Raw genomic sequence first — 26,082 nt, 5'->3', positions numbered from 1 at the left:
GTCTCAGCTGTTCAGTTTCTATTAAGATATGTGGTTCCTGGTTTCCCTGATCCCTCTTAGTAGCACTGGTAAAAGGAAAATGGTTTTTTATTCTCCTCCATTAATATTTCGTTTATACTTGTGGAACTATTTTTTTCAGAACTCATTTTCTGGTTTGAAGTCTATCTGCCCTACAGTGTCTTTACTATTTTGTACAATTATTTTTCTGTAATGCTTTCAAAAACCTTTTGGAATAATGCCTTCGTGATACAAAAAATGGGGCAGGAATTGTTCTGATTTATTTAGTTCCCAAAGCATGCTAGGCATTTTACAAACAAATAAGGAGATAAGGTCCCTGCCGCTAGCAGCCTTCAACTTGGACTGTTGCCTGGTTACAGTCAAGTCTATACCACAGTCTAGAACTGCATATGTAATTGAATTAGGTGACAGCCAGCTTGTCACCCCATAGTGTGTCATGGTTGCAGTAATACCATAGACAGACCATGCCCTTAATATTACAAACATTAACAAATGGTACCTCTGAAACAAATCTTTATTATCTTGTTGCAATAAAGATTTAAGTAAAATTCTTCAGTGTCAGCTATGTGGTAGAAATGTGTAATTTTTCTTTAAAGGAAGTTTATTGTTGGAGAAGCCATAAATGCCTGTATGAGTGTGACCCAAGGACCTCTTGATGCCAACTGGCAAAGGGCACTGAGGTACATAAGGGTTACAGGAATCCCCTGGGTCTGATATCTACATGCTGGTCCAGCAAAGAATATCATGTAAGGTCTGTAATGAAAGTGTCATACTGGAAATCATAGTCATTGTGAGATGTACGTACAGAAAATGTACATGTACGTACATGTGAAGTTACGTATAGATACTAAAAATTATGTTCTTCGGGTCTGAGTTAAGACAGGTCCCCAAAAGATAATCCACATACTCCTGGCAGGGAGATGGGAAGAGATGCTTATCTCACTCTGGCTGGTGATGTGCAAATTAAGTATTGTGTGGTTCTCAATGGATGCCCATTTACAGACCGAGCAAAATACCAATCAATAGATTGTGGAGGTTGCAGGAAAAAACAAAACTAGCAAGAGTTATCCTGTTTAGGAGTAGGACAATGAACTTCTGAAACTATATCTGGGTGCAGATGAACCCCCAAGTTATCCCTTCGTTCTGTAAGGACAAGTTGCCATTGGAGTCTATCTTATGAGAAGGGATTTCATCCAACGTGACTAAAATGCTTGGAAAAAGACTTTCTTGTAAGGGATAGGGAATGCCTTGTGTATTAAGCTTAGTCTGTAGAAAGCATGTTATGATTCCTTTTTGTATGTAACTACTTGTTTCCTGTATTCTCATTCTTTCACTTGAATCACTGTTCTTTGATAATAAATGTATTCTTGTTTTCACTATAAGTAAAGTATATCTAAGTGTTGTGTATTAAGTTAAAAGAAAAGGAGTACTTGTGGCATATTAGAGACTAACCAATTTATTTGCGCATAAGCTTTCATGAGCTACAGCTCACTTCATCGGATGCATTCAGTGGAAAATACAGGGGAGCTGTATGCATCCGATGAAGTGAGCTGTAGCTCATGAAAGCTTATGCTCAAATAAATTTGTTAGTCTCTAAGGTGCCACAAGTACTCCTTTTCTTTTTGCGAATACAGACTAACACGGCTGCTACTCTGAAACCGTGTATTAAGTTGATTCTTACAACCTGATTTGTACTATTCCTTTGGAGGTAGCGAATCTAGGAGTTCTGTGAGTGTCCAGTTAAATGGGGGCGGAGCACTTCAGAGGAACATTTGGAAGGCTTGCGGGTTGGTGTGTGTGTTGCTAACCTGTACAGAGAGAGAGTAAGGCCTGCGGAGACCTGGAAGGCAGCTTGTGTTGCCAGAGTCTGGGTGGTTTCAGGGAGGTGCTCCATAGCAGGCACAGACAAGACATCCTCATGCTAAGGGCAGGTGGTGGTGAGGTCCCTCACAATCCTGGGTATCCCTGGAAAACCTCACAATGGCTAATAGTGCTGAAGAAAGGCTAGTTTATGGGGAAGGAGGGAACGGGAACGTTATGCTTGATCAGGAATTGACAAGAATGCCATTCACAGGAAGATATGTTTTGTATTTATAGAACCCAAAACCCTCCTGTATTTAAGGAGGTGAAGGTACAGCTTTTAGAAAATGCATCTACGGAAAAGAAAAAGAGTGCTCAAGATACCAGGTCAGCACACAGCAATATAGATTCAGCTACAACCATCGCGGCAGCCACAGCGGCTGCCATTGCTACAACAGCTCCTCTTCTCAAAGTAAGACTTCTTTTGGTAAAATTAGTTCTCTATCAAGTTAAATAGTAGAAATAATAAATAACTCTGAGGTGGCTAGTAGTGAAGCTCCCAATGTCTTTCGTTTGTATCCGCTTCATATATGCTCACAGTCATCTCAATGAACAGCATGGCTCATTGGGTGGGTAGGAGGGGATGACAAAACGATGCAAACACTGGGTGTGTTCAGTGAGATCTGTTCTATGTATTTGTAGGTTTGACTCAAGGGCCTCTTGATGCCAATAGCAGAAGGCACAAGGTACACTGGGGTACAGGGATCTTCTGGATTTACCAGAAGGGGTCATGTAAGATCTCTACTGGAAGTCTGTGTCCCTCTTGTCATCTTAATTATTGTGAGATGTATATACAGAAAATATGTGAGACATTTGTGTGTGTGTGTGTGTGTGTTACATATATATATAGAGAGAGACACACACACACACAGAGGTAGCGTGCCTTGAGACAAACATGAAAGGAGGATCTCAGACATCCTGGTTGACAGTGCTGGGGAAAGGACTTGGAGTAAGCTATTCTGTAGGAGTTAGGGGTTTGTCCTGTGAGTGAAGCTGAGGTTCTAGAAAGCATATTATTATTTTGTTTTATGTGTAATCATTTGTTTCCAATATTCTTATTGTCAGTTGAGTCTCAGTTCTTTGATATATTTACAGTGAAAGCAAGAATAAGTTTATCTAAGTGACAGGTTTCAGAGTAACAGCTGTGTTAGTCTGTATTCACAAAAAGAAAAGGCGTACTTGTGGCACCTTAGAGACTATCCAATTTATTTGAGCATAAGCTCATAAGCATAAGCTACAGCTCACTTCATCGGATGCATACTGTGGAAACTGCAGAAAACATTATATACACGGAGACCATGAAACAATACCTCCTGCCACCCCACACTCCTGCTGCTAATAGCTTATCTAAAGTGATCACTCTCCTTACAATGTGTATGATAATCAAGTTGGGCCATTTCCAGCACAAATCCAGGTTTTCTTGCTGGAGTCTGGATTTGAAGTTTTTTTGTTTTAAGATAGCGACCTTCATGTCTGTAATTGCGTGACCAGAGAGATTGAAGTGTTCTCCGACTGGTTTATGAATGTTATAATTCTTGACATCTGATTTGTGTCCATTTATTCTTTTACGTAGAGACTGTCCAGTTTGACCAATGTACATGGCAGAGGGGCATTGCTGGCACATGATGGCATATATCACATTGGTGGATGTGCAGGTGAACGAGCCTCTGATAGTGTGGCTGATGTTATTAGGCCCTGTGATGTTGTCCCCTGAATAGATATGTGGACACAGTTGGCAACGGGCTTTGTTGCAAGAATAGGTTCCTGGGTTAGTGGTTCTGTTGTGTGGTGTGTGGTTGCTGGTGAGTATTTGCTTCAGGTTGGGGGGCTGTCTGTAGGCAAGGGCTGGCCTGTCTCCCAAGATTTGAGAGTGTGTTGGGTCATCCTTCAGGATAGGTTGTAGAGCCTTAATAATGCGTTGGAGGGGTTTTAGTTGGGGGCTGAAGGTGACGGCTAGTGGCGTTCTGTTATTTTCTTTGTTGGGCCTGTCCTGTAGTAGGTGACTTCTGGGAACTCTTCTGGCTCTATCAATCTGTTTCTTCACTTCCACAGGTAGGTATTGTAGATGTAAGAATGCTTGATAGAGATCTTGTAGGTGTTTGTCTCTGTCTGAGGGTTTGGAGCAAATGCGGTTGTATCGCAGAGCTTGGCTGTAGACAATGGATCGTGTGGTGTGGTCAGGGTGAAAGCTGGAGGCATGTAGGTAGGAATAGCGGTCAGTAGGTTGCCAGTATAGGGTGGTGTTTATGTGACCATTGTTTATTAGCACTGTAGTGTCCAGGAAGTGGATCTCTTGTGTGGACTGGACCAGGCTGAGGTTGATGGTGGGATGGAAATTGTTGAAATCATGGTGGAATTCCTCAAGGGCTTCTTTTCCATGGGTCCAGATGATGAAGATGTCATCAGTATAGCACAAGTAGAGTAGGGGCATTAGGGGATGAGAGCTGAGGAAGCGTTGTTCTAAATCAGCCATAAAAATGTTGGGCATACTGTGGGGCCATGCAGGTACCCATAGCAGTGCTGCTGATCTGAAGGTATACATTGTCTCCAAATGTAAAATAGTTATGGGTAAGGACAAAGTCACAAAGTTCAGCCACCAGGTTAGCCATGACATTATCGGGGATAGTGTTCTTGATGGCTTGTAGTCCATCTTTGTGTGGAATGTTGGTGTAGAGGGCTTCTACATCCATAGTGGCCAGGATGGTGTTATCAGGAAGATCACCGATGGATTGTAGTTTCCTCAGGAAGTCAGTGGTGTGTTGAAGATAGCTGGGAGTGCTGGTAGCGTAGGGCCTGAGGAGGGAGTCTACATAGCCAGACAATCCTGCTGTCAGGGTGTCAATGCCTGAGCTGATGGGACGCCCAGGATTTCCAAGTTTATGGATCTTAGGTAGTAGATAGAATATCCCAGGTCGGGGTTCCAGGGGTGTGTCTGTGTGGATTTGTTCTTGTGCTTTTTCAGGAAGTTTCTTGTGCAAATGCTGTAGTTGCTTTTGGTAACTCTCAGTGGGATCATAGGGTAATGGCTTGTAGAAAGTGGTGTTGGAGAGCTGCCGAGCAGCCTCTTGTTCATATTCCGACCTATTCATGATGACAACAGCACCTCCTTTGTCAGCCTTTTTGATTATGATGTCAGAGTTGTTTCTGAGGCTGTGGATGGCATTGTGTTCTGCATGGCTGAGGTTATGGGGCAAGTGATGCTGCTTTTCCACAATTTCAGCCCGTGCACGTCGGCGGAAGCATTCTATGTAGAAGTCCAGTCTGCTGTTTCGACCTTCAGGAGGAGTCCACCTAGAATCCTTCTTTTTGTAAGTGCTGTATGTTAAGCAGATTAATGATTCTGAGTTGGATCTTGTAAGCTGATGTTTGCTATACCCTTAGGAGAAGAGAATCTAAGAGTTCGGTGAATGTTCAGTGGATCAGACGTTGGGTACTCCAGAGGGATGCTCTGAGGACTCAGGGGTTGGTGTGTACCTGTTGCTAACCTTTACAGAGAGCATGACACTTGCAGAAGCCTGGAAGGCAACTTGTTTTGCCAGAGGCTGTTGGAAGCAGGGAGCTGATCCACAGCAGGCACAAACAGGATTCCCTCATGGTAAGAGCAGGTGGTAGTGAGGTGCCTCACAGCCCAGGGTACCCTGGGAAGTGTCACAGTAGATAGTGTGATGTTGTGCGATGTTGTGCAGTACGTAGTTGTCATAAATATAAAGGGAAGGGTAAACCCCTTTGAAATCCCTCCTGGCCAGGGGAAAGCTCCTCTCACCTGTAAAGGGTTAAGAAGCTAAAGGTAACCTCGTTGGCACCTGACCAAAATGACCAATGAGGAGACAAGATATTTTCAAAAGCTGGGAGGAGGGAGAGAAACAAAGGGTCTGTGTCTGTCTGTATGCTGGGTCTTTGCCGGGGATAGACCAGGAATGGAGTCTTAGAACTTTTAGTAAGTAATCTGGCTAGGTATGTGTTAGATTATGATTTCTTTAAATGGCTGAGAAAAGAATTGTGCTGAATAGAATAACTATTTCTGTCTGTGTATCTTTTTTGTAACTTAAGGTTTTGCCTAGAGGGGTTCTCTATGTTTTTGAATCTAATTACCCTGTAAGATATCTACCATCCTGATTTTACAGGGGGGATTTCTTTATTTCTATTTACTTCTATTTTTTATTAAAAGTCTTCTTGTAAAAAACTGAATGCTTTTTCATTGTTCTCAGATCCAAGGGTTTGGGTCTGTGTCTGTGGTCACCTATGCAAATTGGTGAGGCTTTTTATCCAACATTTCCCAGGAAAGGGGGGGTGCAAGTGTTGGGAGGATTGTTCATTGTTCTTAAGATCCAAGGGTCTGGGTCTGTAGTCACCTAGGCAAATTGGTGAGGCTTTTTATCAAACCTTGTCCAGGAAGTGGGGTGCAAGGTTTTGGGAAGTATTTTGGGGGGAAGGACGCGTCCAAACAGCTCTTCCCCAGTAACCAGTATTAGTTTGGTGGTGGTAGCGGCCAGTCCAAGGACAACGGGTGGAATATTTTGTACCTTAGGGAAGTTTTGACCTAAGCTGGTAAAGATAAGCTTAGGAGGTTTTTCATGCAGGTCCCCACATCTGTACCCTAGAGTTCAGAGTGGGGGAGGAACCTTGACAGTAGTGAATAGGATGGGAGAAAGCCCATGTTTGATAGATTACGCTGCTGTTTATAGATCCCCTTTGGTGTAGCTTTAACTTTTTGTCTATTGTGTAAATCTCCTTAATAAAAACTGGATGGCCAAAACTTTAGACAAAACACCGCATCTGTAATTCAAATGTGGCTGTGCCTGGTTGGTCAGTCTATCAATGTTCAAGCCAGAAAGAAGGAACTTTGCCTAACTTCTTATTGAGATGTAACTCTATTTTGCAGAATCCAAAAAAGAGAGGTCAGGTTTGTGTTAACTGGAGAGTACAATGATAAATGAGGTTTGATTCCGGTGAATTTCTGTAGAGTCAAGAGGCAGTTTTCATCTGGTATCTCAAAAAGAGACACTGATCAGTCTTCTTACTGCTCATTTAAAAAACCTCCAGCATGCAGTCAACATAATGTGTATAGCAGTTTCCTGAAGATCAGAGTTCACACACAGGTATGCTCTAGATAGCATGGGAGAGAAGCAAGATGATTTTGGGGTTAAGGTACTGGATTGGGACTCAGGAGATGTAGGATCAATTCCCACCTCTGCCACAGGCTTCCTGTGTGCCCTTGGGCAAGTTACTACATTTCTCTGTGCCTCAGTTCCTTATTTGTGAAAATAGGGATAGTACCTGTAGGGTTCATGTAGGGGCCAGGAGGCCTAGTAGGCAGGCCATGACTCAGTCTCTAGAGTCCTGTGGCAGCGGGAGGGGGAGGTTTATCAAGCAATATGAAGCCCTGGCAACCAAGTCAATCTGTCTTTCTCTGGATTGCCCCTGATCAGTCTAAGGTGGAGGGAAGGGTAGGGAAACCCAGGCCCACCCTTTCCACTGACTGTCAACCCAGGGCCTAAGTGGGGAGGAGTGGGAATTGTTTCTGTCCCCTCTAGCTGATATCCAGATCAGCCTACCCTGGGCCACTTCATACCCACCGTCCGGTGTTCTCTTCAGTTTGGGGCATGGCCACAGCCCTCTGCTTCATTCCTCACAGAGGATTATTCAAACAGTCTCAGCAATTCAGATAGTTTGTCAGACCTTCCCAGTCCTCCCTTTTCAGTGTCCTATGATTTTAGCCTTGCTGCCCATTTCGGCGTTACCCACGGTCTAGGTCCTTCCTCTGTGGATTCCTGTGTTCCAGAAGGTACTAACTGGCTTTCTTCCTGTAGATAGCCTCTCCTTCACTCTCTCCCCACTTGATTGCCACCGTCCCATTGTAAGCAGGTCTTCCATTTGGAGCATGCTCTGCAGCTGCTGAGGGGCAGGGCCTTCTTGGTCCAGTTCCATCACTGCTTTAGTCTTAAGGAGGGGTCTGCAAACCCCGCACAGTACCTCATAGGTGTTGTGAGGGTAAAATCAGTAATGTTTGAGGTGCTTAGATATGGCGGTGATGGAGGGTCATATAAGCACGTAGATACTTACCTGGTTTTCTTACTTCTGATTTATATATCTCGGGCCTCTGGGGAATCAGGTGTCTGTTGACTTTGCAGATCTTTATCTGCCCCTGAAATAATTCTGTCTTATTAGGCGTTACTATCTGCCAGCAACCATTCTACACCTGCTGGGAGTGTAATTATATCTCTTTTTTTTGCCAGGGCCTCTGAAATCAGGGCATGGCTTCAGAAACCAAGGCAAAAGAGGATACACAGGATCTCCCAGAAGAACAATGGGGACAGTAACACTATTTAATTCAATGTCATTTGGTGGTAATAGTGTCCCAGCTTGTCTATGAATGTAGACTTCTGAGCGGCAAAACACTGGTATCATGCCCTCTATAAATATATCAGAGGGATAAATACTGGAGAGGGAGAGGAATTATTTAAGCTCAGCACCAATTGTGGACACAAGAACAAATGGATATAAACTGGCCACCAGGAAGTTTAGACTTGAAATTAGACGAAGGTTTCTAACCATCAGAGGAGTGAAGTTTTGGAATAGCCTTCTGAGGGAAGCAGTGCAGGCAAAAGATCTATCTGGCTTTAAGATTAAACTCGATAAGTTTATGGAGGAGATGGTATGATGGGATAACATGATTTTGGTAATTAATTGATCTTTAAATATTCATGTTAAACAGGCCTAATGGCCTGTGATGGTATGTTAGATGGGGTGGGATCTGAGTTACCCAGGAAAGAATTTTCTGTAGTATCTGGCTGGTGAATCTTGCCCATTTGCTCAGGGTTTAGCTGATCGCCATATTTGGGGTCGGGAAGGAATTTTCCTCCAGGGCAGATTGGAAGAGGCCCTGGAGGTTTTTTGCCTTCCTCTGTAGCACGGGGCACGGGTCACTTGCTGGAGGATTCTCTGCTCCTTGAAGTCTTTAAATCACGATTTGAGGACTTTAATAGCTCAGACATAAGTGAGAGGTTTTTCGCAGGAGTGGGTGGGTGAGATTCTGTGGCCTGCGTTGTGCAGGAGGTCAGACTAGATGATCATAATGGTTCCTTCTGACCTTAGTATCTATGAATCTATGCATTTTTCCTGTACAGCCCAATCTGACATTCATAAATCTGCCTCTGTGATCCATGAGTGCCTGCATAACAATGGAGTGGTACTCTTTGTGGTTTATGTACTCGTGTGCTTCTTGAGGAGGGCAAATTATGGGCACCTGAATGCCATCAATGGCCCCCCCAGTCAGGAAACCCCATTCTCTCAAAGTCAGCCATTACCTTTGGAATATCTTTAATGCCAGCCACTTTGGGGTAACCCACATGCCTGTTTGCTTCAGTTACCTCTGCCACCACTTTACCCACGGTCGACTTTCTAACTCCAAACTGTTTGCCAATGGACCTCTAGCAGTCTGGAGTAGCCAGCTTCCAGACAGCTATAGCAGCCCACTTCTGGACTGCCAAGAATGACCTCAGATGTGTCTCTTTACGCTGGGGGATGCGGGCAAGTTGCTCACAAAGCTCCAGAAATGTGGCTTTCTTCATGCAAAAGTTCTGGACCCACTGCTGGTCATCCCAAGTATGCATGATGTTGTGGTCCCAACAGTCTGTGCTTGTGGCCTTGCACCAGAAGCAGTGGCCTACATAGGGACATAAGCAGCAATGAGAATCATACTGAGCAGCAAGATTGAACAGGGATGGATTACAGTCTCACGCGGATCCCCCTGCCAGGGCAGGGCCCTCTCTCATCTTCTCTTGTGTTCCAAGCAGCGGATCCTGGTCTCAGCTCCTTTGCCTACTGGGCACTGCTATGGGGTGGGTCAGAGCTCCTAATGGCTGTGCATTGTCTGTGCCACCCACTCTCCCTGCGAATTGGACAGGAAGCAACTGTGCAGCAGTCTTGGTCTGTAGCTGAGTGTGGGGCGAGGCAACCCCAATCCCTGTTCTAGGCTGGGCTGGACGAACTGCAACGGATGATGAGACAGTAACCCTGTGAGCAGGGGTGACCTTGGCAGGGAGGTGGAAGTGAGAATGCCTGCTTCTGCCTCCCTGCTGTTGGGAAAATGGCAGCATTTGGAGCAGAGGGGGAAAAAGACTCTGCAGCTACGTATATGCTGTTAAATTCAAACACCCATGGCGCTGCTGTGACTTTTTTTTTAGAAAAACAAACCCACAGTTTTCTCAGGGTGATAATTATATGCTATAGTTTTGGGGTTTTTTGCCAATGAGAGTTAATGTAAAGATTGGTTTAACATAAAAAGAAAGTCTGTAGCAATCTGATAATGTTGGGTACTGCCTATTTTAAGGGATGTTTTTGTTCATTTTATTTGGGTAAAATGTGGCTTGGCACTAATGAACACTAACTTTTTAATGCTGTATTTATCTTTGGAAAGGTTCTCTTGTGGCGTTAAATCATCCCAAATCAGGACTATTATTATTTGTATCTTTTGAAGAAAATATAGATGCCAAAAAGTGTGTGATGTGATGGTGGGGGAGGGATATTGGGAACAAACAGGAATGGCATTAATACCTACTTCCTCTTGCCTCAGGTTTCAAACTCAAGAGTTTTAAAAATGTATAACTATACTTCTCTTTGAACTATATAGAGAGTCTAATTTTTTTTCCTCAGGTTCAAAGCGATTTGGAAGCAAAAGTTAACTCTGTTTCAGCATTACTCAATAAACTCCAGGAGACGGACAAGCAGCTGCAACGCGTTGCAGAACAGCAAACAAATATAAAGACTCAACAACAGGAGAGATCCCGTTGTCATGACAAGGTTAACGAACTTGAAAAACAGATGAATGTGTTCATGGAACAGCGGATTCAGCATCTTGAAAAGTTACAACAGCAACAAATACATATTCAGGTACCTGCATAGAAATATAGAGCTTCTTGCTGTTTCTCTGCCTCTGTGTCTTGGCGTTAGTTATACTGAAGTTTGTTGTTAAATTTCTTTAACTGAGTAAAGCTGCAACAGTACTTTCACATGTATGAGATTGTTATTGTGCCCATATGTCTATGCCAGGGAGATTAGTTTGGTGGCTTTTTACCTGTCTAAGCAGTTAAAATTGTAGAGGAGAATGTGTGGTATAGGACAGAGAGGTTTTATGACCTAGTTCCAGAGAGGGAGGATGATCCAGTGGTTAGTGGTTAGCCTAGACCTGGAGAATGGGATTCAAATTCCTGCTCTGCCACAGACTTCCTGTTTGACCTTGAGCAAGTCACTGGGCTTCTCTGTTTTAGTTCTTCATCTGTAAAATGGGGATAACAACACTTCCTTACCTCATAGGGGTGTTGTGAAGATAAATACATTAGATTGTGAGGCCGTTGGATACCACTGTCATGGGAACAAGTACAATAGATTGTTTGGGAAGCTTTCAACTTAATAACAGTGCTGTCAGGCATGTGTGTATGTGATTGTAGCATAGATAGACATACCTGAGCTCGCTTTAATCTGCAGTGGATCTGCATCAGTGTGCATTTTGGTGAAGACTAGCTCTGTGAGTAATTACCCACAGTTCCGGATGGGTTTGAACAGCCTGTACTGAAGCGTGTGTTGCCATAGCTTCACTGTTCCACTACCCGGGCTAGCTAGATTAAAGCTAAATTGAGTATGTCTACCTGAGCTGTAATCACACTCTGCGATTGCAGTATAGACATACCCTAAGAATTTGGGGAAAAAATCCCTCTTATCCTACTGTGTCTGTTTTTTGGGAACCAGCTAGAATGGGAATACTTATTCCTCCCTGTTTTGTTTTGTTTTTTTGGGGGTGGGGTGGGGGGGAGATTCCTATAAGTCAGTTTTGTTTTATTCTACCTTTCAAAACAATGAGGAAGTATTAGTTTTCTTAGCCCTCTGTCTATGATTTTTCCACCAGATTCCAGTTAGAACAATTATATTACATATTTGCTTGTTCAGTTTGTTAAATAGCTATAATTCCTTTCTTTTCTTTTTTTTAATTAACTTGGTACCGTTTGTCTCTTAGTCTCATCTCATTAGCTCTGCAATCAACACAGGTGGTTTCCAGCCAGTTAATATACCATCTTCCAATTTGGTGGCAAAGCATTCTACAAACCCAGAGCTACAGCAACCACTTACCAGCCAAGTCTCTTCATGTCATAGGAATTTATTCTCTACCAACTCTGTGCCCACCCGAGGTGAATAATTCAGTTAATATAGATATTCAGTTTTATTTCTGTCTTAATCTTTCTTTTGTAAAATTTAGGACAACATATTACTAAGGGATAACAAATATTTTTGCACAACTGATATTACCTTCTTTAATACAGTGCGTAATACATAAACTAAAAACATTTATATCAAATTAAAGTGAGATTTTGGAGTTTAGTGGATACTTATGCTCACCCAGCTGATTATATTTGAGAGGCCCAAGACTGTTCTATAAAAGAGAGTGAATGTGGAAACTTGTACACTGCCCGATCATGCTGTACCTTGCCCTGGACTCTTGCTAGGGTTTGTCTGCCCTGGGTGTGACATCTCCCAGGATACAATCTGGACTGTGGAATCACTGTGCTCCCTTAATTCTTCAGCCTAGGTCTTCTCTTACACTGCTATGCTAGTGAAAAGTAGCCCCTCCAGGCTTTGCTTTCACGCAGCCATCAGCATGTAAGGCACACCCAGCTAAGTAACATGAATGTTCTCCTAGCCACTCCTGAACTGTAAGCAGGAAGACACCTGCAAATCCCCTCAGCCTTGCACCACAGAAATGTGCATCTTACACTGCTCAAGATTGCCTTGGACAGAGCAAGCTCATAAGTCCATCATTACGTTAATTAACTATAGAAAGAAAGATTTTAGGTGATAATCGATACAGGCATACGGTCAGAATTGGTTACGAAAAGAAATGAAATGATAAAATTGCAATATAATTCCTAAACTTTACCAAGTTAAGTAAAATTTGAAGCAAACAGCTTTTCTCGCCCCTCTGGATGTTGCTGGCAGTTCACAGTTCTTCGTACACAGCCTGGATACCCTCCCCAGTTGGGACCAATCTCCCCAGTTCAAAGTCTTTCAAGCAATCTTATTTCATTAGAGGTGCGGAAAGAGAGAAGTAATGCCATTTTCTCTTATTTTATACCCTCCTCCTCTCCTTGAGGAGCAACTCCCCCACCCCCCCGCCATGCCCTCCTCTCCCCCTGCTGGGGTATAGACAGAGCAGTCTCCTATGTATGTGAGATTCAAAGCGTGTCTCAGATGAATTGTAAATTTCTTGCTCGCACCTTCTGTGTACAAGACATTTGAGATTACATGCAAGAACTTTGTTATTTCTGAGGAGCTGGTCTGTGGGCATTTCCCAGACTCCCAAAAAGCTGAGTAACAAAGTAAACATAGCGAAATCTCATAACTCCATATACAATGATGATACACACATGCTAACATGATAATAATGTTCAGTCGCTCATGAGTTTTCAAGTGATACCTCACAAGGCATACTTTGTACAAAATATATAACCATATAAAAATGGTAAATAAGGCGGTTACAGGGGGTTATTTTGAAGTACGCTGTATCACACTAGGGCTGGAAAGTGTAATTTCCAGCTTGGGTAGAAGCACCTGCGCTGGCTCTGGTTGACCTAGCGTGTTAAAAATACAAGTGTAGCTGTGGCAGTGTGAGCTGAGAGAGGGGCTAGCCGCCCCGAGTAAGATCCCGTCCGAGCCTCAGGTATGGACGTAGGTGCCTAGCCCCTGCTGCAGCTTATGCCGCAGCAGCTGCATTTCTGTTTTTAGCGTGGATCCCAGCTGCATCAGAGCTAGCATGGGGCGTCTACTCGAGCTGGGAACAACACCTTCCAGCTCCAGTACAGATATACGCCACTTACTTTTCTCAATACCAAAGTTACTACCTGTTTTTAAAAAAAATTTCTTGCTAATGGAAATTTTTTGTATTTCTGTGGGGATTTTTTAAACTTCTGTTTGCTTTTGAAGAGTTTTTTGAAAAGGAAACCAATCTTATAACTTCAGATTTAAAAACAAATTGTTCTTTTTTTTTCCCCTGAATTTAAGCGTATTCAAGTCAATTTGGAAATTATGGCGTTCGTACACAGAAATCACCTCTGAAGACACCAGCTCCTCGGAGATATGCTCCTGTACCTGTATCAAAAGACATGAAAGTTTCACAGAAAATTTCAAAGAAAGAGAGACCTATAGCAGAAAAGGAAAATGTGCCCAAATCAGCATATGGAAGTGTTGTGGGTAAGAGTCAGAGGAAAGTTCAGAAATAGCCTTCCTTTGTCCCTTTGCTGATACAGGCATGGCCAGTGGCTATTATTGCCTGTATCATCTTCATGTTCTCTGAAGACAGTCCTTATTGGATTACCTGAATCTAGGTATACACATTCAAATGTTCTAAAAATGTGTTGGTGAAAGGTTAGTGCTGGCAGTAAATGAACGACTCCCGGAGTTCAAGGCAGTACTGTTAATGAACACTCTGGATGAGCTTCCCCACCATCTTGCCATTGCACTTTGACCCTAACATTAAATATCCAAGTAACTAATGAAGGGTTGTTGTCAAGTTGGAGTCAGGTGTTGAGTGGAGTCTGTTCTGTGTCCAAAAGTATTTAATATTTTCATGTTCGACTTGAAGGATGAAGTGGTGAGTGTGGTATTTAATGGCCCTATACGTTACTCCTTACTCAGGCAAAACTAGCGACTTCTGAGTAAGGAATGTTGAAGGGAGCCCAAAACGTGCAAGATGAACACCTTAAAGGTCTTTCAGACACTTGAGAAGATAGGATTAAAGTGCAGTTCAGCCTTCATTTACAGTGGTAGAATGAGCTTAAATAAAATGCAGTAAAGTCAAGTGTAAGGTGGTTTGTGTAGGAATGCAGTATCATACCCACAAATATTGAATATGGGAGTACTGGCTAGGTCAGAAGAGTTACAATGGTAGATAAATTGAACATTGTCACAAAAGGCAGATGGAATACTGGATTGCATTAATAAAAACAAGAGTATGTTGAACAAAGGAGGTGTTTAACAGCCCTACTTGGTACTGACTTGGCAGCCCAGAATTCAGTTTTCAGCACCATATTTAAAAAGCACAAACATCAGGTTAAGTTTGAGTGATCTTTGAGGACACCTTAAATAATCCAGCCCTTGCACTCTTACCCTGTGGACAAAATGCTTGTCTGTCACTTGGTTACCTCCTGCTTAGATTACTGGAACCTTCTCTCTGACCCTCAGATTTCCCTCTTGCTCCTCTCCAGTCCATACAGAATGGCCCTGGCTAAAATAATCTTTCTTGCCCGCTTCTTGGACCATGTCACTCCATCTTTGAATCCTTTTCCTGGCTTCTTACCTTCTGTATCAAAATGAATCTTCTCATCATTCATCCCTGACTACATCTCTGTTCTCATTGTTTATTATTTTCTTACAAAAAGAAAAGGAGTACTTGTGGCACCTTAGAGACTAACCAATTTATTTGAGCATAAGCTTTCGTGAGCTACAGCTCACTTGAGGTCTAAGGTGCCACAAGTACTCCTTTTCTTTTTGCGAATACAGACTAACACGGCTGTTACTCTGAAACCTATTTTCTTACATGTGCTCGGTGTTCCACCAGTTAATTCCACTTTCCCTCTCCCTTTCTGCACTTTTCCATTCCCTATCCTGGTGTATATTTCTATATTTCTCTTCAAGTCTCTCAGATCGCTTCTGGAGAGCATCAAAAAGTATCCCACATCAATAAAAATGCACCCACTATAAAATGGAATTAAAAAATTCCCAAATGGTCCAAGACCAAATGTTTCTCTGAGTCTGGTTGTTGCGGCATTGGCAGTGTGAGTGGTGGTTGTCTTACTGTTTAGACTTTTAAGACTCTCAAATGTTAGGGTCTGGAGACATTCTGAGGGTTTTTGTACAATACAAAGGCTTTGCTGAAATAGCTATACTAGGAAAATGACTCTTGCCAGTATAAGTTGTGTTGACATGGTTGTTTATGCCATCATGTTTGTCAGGGGGTTGATTTTCATTTATTTATTTAACACTCATAACTAACATAGCTGTGCCAGCAAAGCTTTGTAGTATAGACTTGGCTTGAGGGCCCCATCTCTAAATAAACCCATATTAAATAAAATACACTTATTCACTGGTCTCGTGAAAACTGTTTGTTTCCTTTGCCATGTGTTGTATGGCTTCCAATCTTAGTTTGTTCCTGTTTGTTATTCCTCTCATCTCACTGTTGCATAGGAGTCATAAATAAAATAACAAGTATACCTGAATGTTTTTTAGGCATAGCATGTTCTTTGGTGCTGTAAAAGTGCACTAGTGATTATCTTTGTGGATTTCATGGAGGAAGGGTGATGTCCCAGAGGACTTGAGAAAGGCAAATATAGTACCTATATTTGAAAAAGGGGGGAACAAAGAGGAGCCAGGGAATAAGAGATCAGTCAGCCTAACTTTAATGCCTGGAAAGATACTGTAACAAATGATTAAGCAATAAATTTGGGAGTATCTAGAGGATAATAGGGTGATAAGTAACAGCCAACAAGGATTTGTCGACAATAAATCATGCCAAACCAATCTAATTTCCTTCTTTGACAGGGTTACTTACCTAATGGATGGGGATAAGTATTAGACACAATATATTCTGATTTTAGCAAGGCTTTTGACACAGTCCCACATAACATTCTCATAAGCAAATAGGGGAAATGGCTTCTAGGTGAAATTACTATAAGGTGGGGGTCCAACTGGTTGAAAAACCATACTGAAAGAGGAGCTTGGTTCACTGTCAAACTGGGAGAACGTAACTACTCGGATCCCCCACCAGCATCTGTCCTTGGGGCTGGTACTATTCAATATTTTCATCAATAACTTTGGATAATGAAATGGAGAGTACACTTATAAAATTTGTGGATGACACCAAGCTCGGAGGTGTTGCAAGCACTTCGGAGGACAGGATTAGAATTCAAAAGGACATTGTTGAATTGGAGAATTGGCCTGAAATCAACAAGATTAACTCAGTAAAGACAAGTGGACAGTACTACAGTTAGGAATTAAAAATCAAACACTCAACTATAAAATGAAGAATAATTAGCTGGGCAATAGTATTGCTGAAAAGGATATAGGGTTATAGAGGATCAGAAATTGAATATGAGCCAACATCATGATGCAGTTGTGAAAAAGACCACTATTCTGGGTATATTAACAGGAGTGTCCTCACAGGAAGAAATTGTTCCATCTTACTTGATGCTGGTGAGGCCTCAGCTGCAGTACTGTGTCCAGTTCTGGTTGCCACTATTTGAGAACAATGTGGACAAATTGGAGAGAGTCCAGATGAAAGCAACAAAAATGATAAAAGGTTTAGAAAACCTGACCTATAAGGAAAGATTAAAAAAACTGGGCCTGTTTAGTCTTGAGAAAAGAAGACTCACTAAAGACCTGATAACAGTCTTCAAATATGTCAAAGGCTGTTATAAAGAGAATGGTAAGCTGTTGTTCTCCATGTCCACTGAAGGTAGGACAAGAAGTAATGGGCTTAATGCAGGAAATGTGGTTTAGGTTAGATATTAGAAAAAACCTTCTATCTTTAAGGATTGTTAAGTACTAGAATAGGTTACCACAGAATGTTGTAGAATTCTTATAATTGGAGGTTTCGAAAAACCGTTTGGGCAAACACCTGTCAGGGATGATCTAGGTATACTTGACTTTGCCTCATCATGGGGGAGAGAAAGGGGGGCTGGACTAGATGACCTCTCGAGGTCCCTTCCAGTGCTATGTTTCTATGATTCTATGATTTTTAAAACCAAATTGATAAATAGTTTCCATTGCAATATTCTCATAAATCTAGTTAAATATTGTATAGTGGTTATTTTTTTAAATGAATGAAATATTTATTTCTTGAAATGAAAATAAGCCACTTAAATGTATTAAATATGCTTAATAATGTTGTTTATGTTTTTCCTACTGTAGGTGGAGGGAGACTTCTGGAGCAGATTCTGAATTCTCAAGAAACTCCATTGAGACAAACTGAGTCTTCTGAGAAGTCATCATTAAACAATACCAAAATGGCCTGGCATTCTGAGAGAGAGTGGTAAGTAAATGTGACTGAATCAGAAGTTCATATAGACTTTTTATTTTTAAAATGACTTAGGTATGTGCCAGACAGTGGTTCTCAACCAGGGGTACGTGTATCCCTGGGGTTACTCAGAGGTCTTCTAGGGGATACTTAACTCATCTAGATGAATGTTTCTCTGGGGGTTGCAGGACAGGTTTATGGGGTTGCAAGCACAGGGCCAGCATTAGGGGGTGGCAAGCAAGGCAATTGCCCAGGGCCTCACACCAGAGGGGGCCCTGTGAAGCTAAGTTATGTGCTTCAGCCCCAGGTGGCGGGCCTTCGGCTTCAGACAAGGCTCATAAGTGAAAAACGAGGTAATGTATCACACTGAATGTAAGTACAATATTTGTAATCCATATCTATTTATTTTATAATTATATGGTAAAAATGAGAAAGGCAGCAATTTTTCAGTAATAGTGTGCTGTGACACTTGTATTTTTATGTCTGATTTTGTAAGCAAGTAGTTCTTCAGTGAGGTGAAACTTGGGGTACGCAAGACAAATCATACTCCTGAAAGGGGTACAGTAGTCTGGAAAGGTTGAGAACCACTCTATTATAGGTAGGAGATGCACTAGAGCAGTGGTTCTCAACCTGTTTACCATTGTGGGCTGCATATGCAGCTCTCTGTGTTATGTGGGCCACATCCACACAATATATATACTACCTGTATGGCTCTGAGGATGTCACATGGGCCACAACTGTGTGCTGATTGGACCACGGGTTGAGAACCACTGCCTGGGCCTTGGGTCTGACCAAGATGTGCTTGGTGCAGGACCCAAAAAGGGGAAGCAAAGGTGGCTTTATACTGCTGTTGTGCTTCCATGATCTCCAGGGCTGCTAAGGGCTTGTTTTTACAACAGCATGAGGAACCTTAGGACAGCTGTAAGTAATGATGGCTGGTAACCACTCTCTGAAAGGGCTCACTGGAGTACAACAGCACTGTGGGTGATCTCCCTTCTTCTGGGTATATTCCCTGTGTTGTAGAGGGCTGGAAGGTAGTGGCTTAGAGCCAGTGACATTGGCAGTGTTCCAATGGGGAGTTACCCATGCCAATGGAATTCTCTGTTTTCCAGTTAGGGTAGCTTTTGGCCGCTTTGCATGAAGGTGTTTTATCAGAAACTGCTAATCTGGTTCATATACTGTCTTAAAAATAATGTATGGATATTCTTTTAAACTGCATCTAGAGGGAAAATGTAACTATTAGTGTAGTCAGTTTCTAAGCCTCAGAACAGGTCAGGAAATTTTATCCTTCCTGTCTGAAGACCCCTCTTCCAGATTACCCTTTTGTTGTCATGATTTCACTACATTTTTACATATTACACTGATGGCTTGAACATGTAATCTGGTGGGGGGGAAGCACTTTGCACCATATTCTCATTTAATTAACAGTGAAATTCTACCTTAAATTCAGATTGAAATAATTGAAGTAACGTTGGAAAATTGAGAAACTTTTCACTTTGGAAATTAATTAATCACTGCTATTTTTCTATCTCGTTCCTGATAGTGTAAATACTGTAACTATTAAACAAAGGAAGCAATATAATTGGCCAAGGCCTCTGGGAGAAGAAGCAATTTCCTTTCTATGTAAAGGTCTGATACTTGTGCAAAGTTCAAATCCATGTTAAAATTCTCAAATTAGAAGCTAGTTGTTTCTAAAGTCAATCAGGAAGCTGTGAGATTTTAGTAATATGTAATCTTCTCAGCAGGCCTGCTGCCCTGCGAACTGACTCAATCCCTGCCTTTGAAGGCCCCCTCCAAGATTACAATTCAATTAATAAAACAGTGAAGAAAGCAGAAGATGTGCTTCAAGATCTTGGCCAGCTGAAAAAAGAAATGCATGGCATGCTACAGGTAAAGTGAGTGACCATATTGTTGGAATGACTAACCATTTCAATAAGAAAAATAAGCAAATGTAAGCAGAATTATGATATCTGGTACCAACAAAGATTGGCCTTGCTTCCAACTCTCCAAACAGAAGTATGTTTACTTACTGCAATTGGCTGAAAATTGTAACCTGCTAGTCTGAAAAGGGTTCTGGGTCTGGGATATAATTATCTCCCAGTAAACATACTGGATCCAGATTTGTATCTGGATTATAAAGCCACTATGTTACTTTACCAAAGCAGTAACTTAAAAAATCCAGTCTACACAGTAATAGTATTAGTAAAAAACTTTTCTTCTAAGTTTTTTAAATGTTTTGATTTTGAAATGCTGCTTTCTGCTGTCCTCTCTTCTCTCCCCCAGTACTCTAGCTGCAGACCTGATTGTGCCATTCACATTTTGGAGAGAAAAGTCTTTGGGTTATTGCATTTCTTAAATGTGGGGGATGATTTTAAACCAGTCCTTTTCCCACCTTGTCAGCTGTTTCTTATGGTAAAATAGTCCAATTTCCAAAGTGCTACCCGGGGCGCCGTTATTTGCATGTTTCTTCTGCTGCTGAGCTAGTCCCTTTTACTGAAATGGGTCTCTGCTGGCAGCAGTGAAGATTAGTCACTGGCTTTTAAAAATGAAGACACTTTAGCTATTTATGTGTAGTTAATATTTTATTTATGAAACCTAGATGAAACAATTTAGTGGCTGTACAGAGCTAAGATGTCTTAAATGGAAAAAATATCTAGTGCTATGTCTATAGTGCTACGGCTTTGGGAGCTACATCAGCATCAGAAGGTCTGAGCTAATGGTGACAGCATTATCTGTGGAACAGAGTAGACTAGCTCTACTCTCGCCGTACTTTGGAAATATTGGAGCACTTGCCTTAAAAGGACCAAAGAGGAGAAAGGGATGGCAGGTTAAACAAGGGGCAAGGGGTGAAAGAATCTCCTCTATTTAATTAGTGGAAGAAGCAAAGACACGCACAGATACCCTTCAGGCTTCCTCTGTGTAGTGTTTGTAGCAAATCAGCTTAACAGTTTAGAAAGAAAAGTCAGCTGGAAGACAGATGAGAATTTTAGCAGAGATGAAGTTGAGATGGTTGGGGGGGTGGGGAATAGGCAGTGTTGAGAAGCCAGTGGTAGGTAGATTTGCAGACATGGAAGATGTAAGAGGAAAAGAAGAGTTTAGGCTCAAACATGATTCCAGCTTAGAAAATGTAGAGAAATAGAAAGTCTGAGACAGGAAAGCATGGTCCCATAGTTAGGGCACAACCCTAGAACTTGGGAGACCCAGGTTCAATTCTCTGCTTTGCAACAGACAGGCTGACCTTGGGAAAGTCACTTTGCCTTTCTGTGTCTCAGTTCCCCATTTGTAAAATGGGAATAAATAGCTCTCCTCTACCTAATGGGGGTGTTGTGAAGATAAAGACATTAAATATCGTGAGGTGCTCAGATATTCTGGTAATGAGGGCCACATAAGTACCATAGACAGATAGGTGAGATGAAAGAAATGGAGTTGTGCTTGAGGATGCTCCTCTTGTCCAAGAGAAGCATGCTGAGACATCATGCAACCTATTTTAACTAGACTTTTTATTCACCTAACTTCTAAATACTAAATTTAATTCTGATAGATACTTATGGTTGAAGTTTCAAAGGACCTTTTTCTGTCTTTGTTTTTTTTCAGGAAGCAAAGGCATGGAAATCAGACATGAATGATTTTGTTAAGGTATAGTGGGATTTTTTTTAAATTTAATTTATAGAAACTCTGTTTCTTCCTTTATCTTCATCTTTTTCAAAAGGTGTCTGTTGCATTCAGAGTAAGTAGTCCAAAGTAGGGTTTGAGTAGTTCTGTGACTTTTTGATATTCTGTTTTAGTGAAATGTACTTGGGAAAACAGATTATAAATGCTGCCCCCCCTAACTCTATATCAGGCGGACTGCTAATGTAATAACTGTTTTGTGCTCTGTGTGTGTGTATATAAATACACCAAAGCTAAATTCCTGATGTTACACCTTTTCACTAATTTCAGATGTTTTATTGAGCACATATTTTAACCTTGGCTTTTGTCTTAAATTAAAATTTACATAAAGGTGATAGATAATTTGTAGTATACCCATTCCTCCCCAAGCAGTATCAAGCCCCATGTACTGAACCATTGGTCTCTCTTTTGTTTTGTCAAGCAAGAGACTTTTTCCAAAGCAGCACTCCACCATCAGCAGCTGCTCTATGAATGCCACCAACAACCTTGAATTGTTCTCACTATGTCCCACGGCAATCTGTCTTCCAAGCAATCGTCATGTTCCCCACTCATTCAGTTCTTCTTGTAGCTCTGCAAATATGTCAAGATTGTGCACCCTGTGCTTGCAGTGGTCACGACAGTAGTGCAGAACTGTGCAGGATCCATGCTTCTGTCCGAGATGGCAGACAACAAGGAAGGCCACATGGATTTGAGGGATTTTGAAAAAAAGACATGAAAATTATGAAATATAAATAACATTATGGGGTGGAGACAGTTGTAAACTGGGAAGTTGACTCCATGCTCCCAGTCACCCCTGCACAATTCATTTTGACCCCATGATGCATTGCCAGAACTTCCCAAAAGACAGTGTGCTGGACAGTGGCGAGTTGCAAAGTGGGATAGCTACCCATGGTGCACTGTGCTCTGCACTAGTACAAGAACTGCTGGTGAGTATGTTACTCTGGGGGAATTCTGCGCATCTGCGGATGCGCAGAATTCCTCTGACTCGCATAATTTTGTATTTTTCCGCATAAAAAAACATTTTGCCTAAGAAGTGCTGTGGTTCCGCCTTTTGCCCACCAGAGGCCGCTGTGGTGTCAGAACAGCCAGCTGCGTTCATTCCCACTGTTCTAGCACCACAACAGCCTCTGGTAGGCAAATGGCAGAACTGCAGCACTTCTTAAGCAAAATGTATTTTATGCAGGAAAATACAAAATTCTATGCCCAATGCTGCAGAATTCCCCCAGGAGTAGAAATTCATCACAGCTCCCTGCCCGCAGAGCCAGGTTAGGACAGAGTGGTGCACACAGGGCTGCTGGGTTCACAGACTGGAGTTCAGAATGGCTAGTGCGGGGGACAAACTGGAGCATGAGCTCAGGAGCTAGCGGGGTGACGGCGTTGAGCCTGGGGCAGGGAAGGGGGGCTGCAGAGACCCATGGGGACAGGAGCAGACATTCCTGACTGAATGGGAGAAGCTTGGGATCAGCCAGGGTCTGCATGTGGGAGCCTTCCCAACACCCTAACAATCCCCCCCTCTCGCCCGCAAGAAAAAACCCCACCTACTCCCAACACCATACAGGTTCACTCCGAGGCTCCTTCCCTCTCCCTCAACTCCTCTGTTATCCCTGACTCCCCCAAGCCTTTTCACTGCTTCTGACAGGTGCAGGAAATACAGTTCTGTATTGTAATTTAAATGAATTACACAACATTCTGTATTAATATGCCTTGTAAGAAATCCATTGGTCAAAAAAAATTACCAGAATCTTTTTTTTTTTTGGTCTGTATTGTTACAGACATACATGCTGACAGAGTCTTTGAAATAAATTACCAAAATAATTGAAACTGGCATGATTATATTGTGTTGCTTTTAAAAATAAAATATGCAGAATTTTCAAATGTTGTGTGCAGAATTTTTATATTTTTTGGCACAGAATTCCCCCAGGAGTAGTATGTGCACCACTGATACAAGGAGCCAAGTATGCAGGCGCACAAGCGATGTACTAACTGCCGCAGCTAGATGCTTACATAACTTGAGTCAACATAAGTTTCTAGTATAGACGTGGCCTAAGAAATGGCCAGGGGTCACTTTAGCTGGTCATTAGCATGTCCAGAAGAGCATTGTTATCTGCCTGCGTCTCTTCCGCACCTCTTTTCTTGGAGATCAAACGTCATCTTTTGTGTAGTTCCAGACAAGAGCATGAGACCCGTAATTGTTCCAGTCTCTGTGTTCTTGTGCGTTGGTGTCCTTTGTGTTCATACTTAGTGGTTTAATTACTAATTTTCTTTTCAATTTGGTGAAATGTTTTGCAAATTAAATGGCTTTTAGTAGTTTTTTCAGTATTTCTTATAAAGAAGTAAACATCAGTGGCATATAGTGCTACTGAGTCATGTAGTGCTATGTTACCTGGTATTCCTTAGGACCAGATTGATTTCAGTGGGAGGTATGTGCCTTTATCTGGAGGCAGAAATTAATCCCTATTCTTTTAAAATTAATTATGCTTTAATGCTGTTGTACAGAGAGATTAACATGTGATTTCTACTCTTTAGATTTAATGGTTTCATCTTTTTCACATGCTATATTGCTTTCATATTTTATCAGCATTGTGACTCAGACGTGATATATTATACTTCAATGTTTGTCAAGTTTCAGATCTCCTTCCATTTGTTTAACTATTGGCCCTAACTTTGCAAGACACCGATCTCTCTTTAGTTTAGGCTTCAAGTCAATGCCAGTTGCTCTCCACCTTAGATTGGACCTTAGAATTGATGGTAGATCAACAGTAAATCAGATTAATGTACTCTGTTTAGAAAAATGATTTAGTATGTTAAAATAATAATTGTTTTTCTTAAATTTTAGCCGACAAACCCTGTTGTTGCACCTAGTTTTGCTGAATGTCCTCAGGTCTCCAAGCCATCTATTCTTCAGACAGTTAAAGCACCAAAATCCGTGTTGAAGGATGCTGAAAGGATTTTAAGAGGTGTACAAAACAATAAAAAAGTCCTCGAAGAAAATTTGGAAGCCATTATTCGTGCAAAAGATGGAGATGCCATGTATACCTTTATTAATGCTTTGACTACAAACAGGTGGGAATTTCATTTAATCTTCCATGCTGCTACCCACTCTACTCTACTCATATTATTAGTTAAAAAGTATGGACCTGGTTTAGAGCTGAAGTGAAGGCAGCTATACAAAATAAAATAACATAGAATCATAGAATATCAGGGTTGGAAGGGACCTCAGGAGGTCATCTAGTCCAACCCCCTGCTCAAAGCAGGACCAATCCCCAATTAAATCATCCCAGCCAGGGCTTTGTCAAGCCTGACCTTAAAAACTTCTAAGGAAGGAGATTCTACCACCTCCCTAGGTAACGCATTCCAGTGTTTCACCACCCTCCTAGTGAAAAAGTTTTTCCTAATATCCAACCTAAACCTCCCCCACTGCAACTTGAGACCATTACTCCTTGTCCTGTCCTCTTCTACCACTGAGAATAGTCTAGAACCATCCTCTCTGCAACCACCTCTCAGGTAGTTGAAAGCAGCTATGAAATCCCCCCTCATTCTTCTCTTCTGCAGACTAAACAATCCCAGTTCCCTCAGCCTCTCCTCAGAAGTCATGTGTTCCAGACCCCTAATCATTTTTGTTGCCCTTCGCTGGACTCTCTCCAATTTATCCACATCCTTCTTGTAGTGTGGGGCCCAAAACTGGACACAGTACTCCAGATGAGGCCTCACCAATGTCGAATAGAGGGGAACGATCACGTCCCTCGATCTGCTCGCTATGCCTCTACTTATGCATCCCAAAATGCCATTGGCCTTCTTGGCAACAAGGGCACACTGCTGGCTCATATCCAGCTTCTCGTCCACTGTCACCCCTAGGTCCTTTTCTGCAGAACTGCTGCCTAGCCATTCGGTCCCTAGTCTGTAGCTGTGCATTGGGTTCTTCCATCCTAAGTGCAGGACCCTGCACTTATCCTTATTGAACCTCCTCAGATTTCTTTTGGCCCAATCCTCCAATTTTTCTAGGTCCCCCTGTATCCTATCCCTGCCCTCCAGCGTATCTACCACTCCTCCCAGTTTAGTATCCGCAAATTTGCTGAGAGTGCAATCCACACCATCCTCCAGATCATTTATGAAGATATTGAACAAAACCGGCCCCAGGACCAACCCCTGGGGCACTCCACTTGACACCGGCTGCCAACTAGACATGGAGCCATTGATCACTACCCGTTGAGCCCAACAATCTAGCCAACTTTCTACCCACCTTATAGTGTGCATTCATCCAGCCCGTACTTCTTTAACTTGCTGACAAGAATACTGTGGGAGACCGTGTCAAAAGCTTTGCTAAAGTCAAGAAACAATACATCCACTGCTTTCCCTTCATCCACAGAACCAGTAATCTCATCATAGAAGGCAATTAGATTAATCAGGCATGACCTTCCCTTGGTGAATCCATGCTAACTGTTCCTGATCACTTTCCTCTCATGTAAGTGCTTCAG

General features: G+C 42.1%; 1 protein-coding gene across 11 annotated transcripts in view; it reads left to right on the top strand.

The window, feature by feature from the left end:
- KIAA0586 (KIAA0586 ortholog) overlaps positions 1-26,082 on the top strand; it is a 134,118-nt gene that overhangs the window by 13,936 nt on the left and 94,100 nt on the right. For 8 of the 11 annotated variants that reach the window (XM_073349976.1, XM_073349975.1, XM_073349974.1 and 5 more), the window contains exons 6-13: positions 2,116-2,290; positions 10,534-10,770; positions 11,891-12,062; positions 13,930-14,118; positions 17,833-17,953; positions 19,681-19,828; positions 21,533-21,574; positions 24,444-24,670. In XM_073349976.1, the coding sequence (XP_073206077.1) occupies positions 2,116-2,290; positions 10,534-10,770; positions 11,891-12,062; positions 13,930-14,118; positions 17,833-17,953; positions 19,681-19,828; positions 21,533-21,574; positions 24,444-24,670 (1,311 nt within the window). The remainder of the gene's footprint in view (positions 1-2,115; positions 2,291-10,533; positions 10,771-11,890; positions 12,063-13,929; positions 14,119-17,832; positions 17,954-19,680; positions 19,829-21,532; positions 21,575-24,443; positions 24,671-26,082) is intronic. The other 3 variants (XM_073349981.1, XM_073349977.1, XM_073349972.1) reach the window with 2 other exon arrangements.

This window comes from Lepidochelys kempii, chromosome 6 (assembly GCF_965140265.1).
Source record: "Lepidochelys kempii isolate rLepKem1 chromosome 6, rLepKem1.hap2, whole genome shotgun sequence".
NCBI classification, from domain to species: domain Eukaryota; kingdom Metazoa; phylum Chordata; order Testudines; family Cheloniidae; genus Lepidochelys; species Lepidochelys kempii.
Note: the sequence above shows the minus strand (reverse complement) of the source record. Positions and strands in the feature narration are given on the sequence as shown.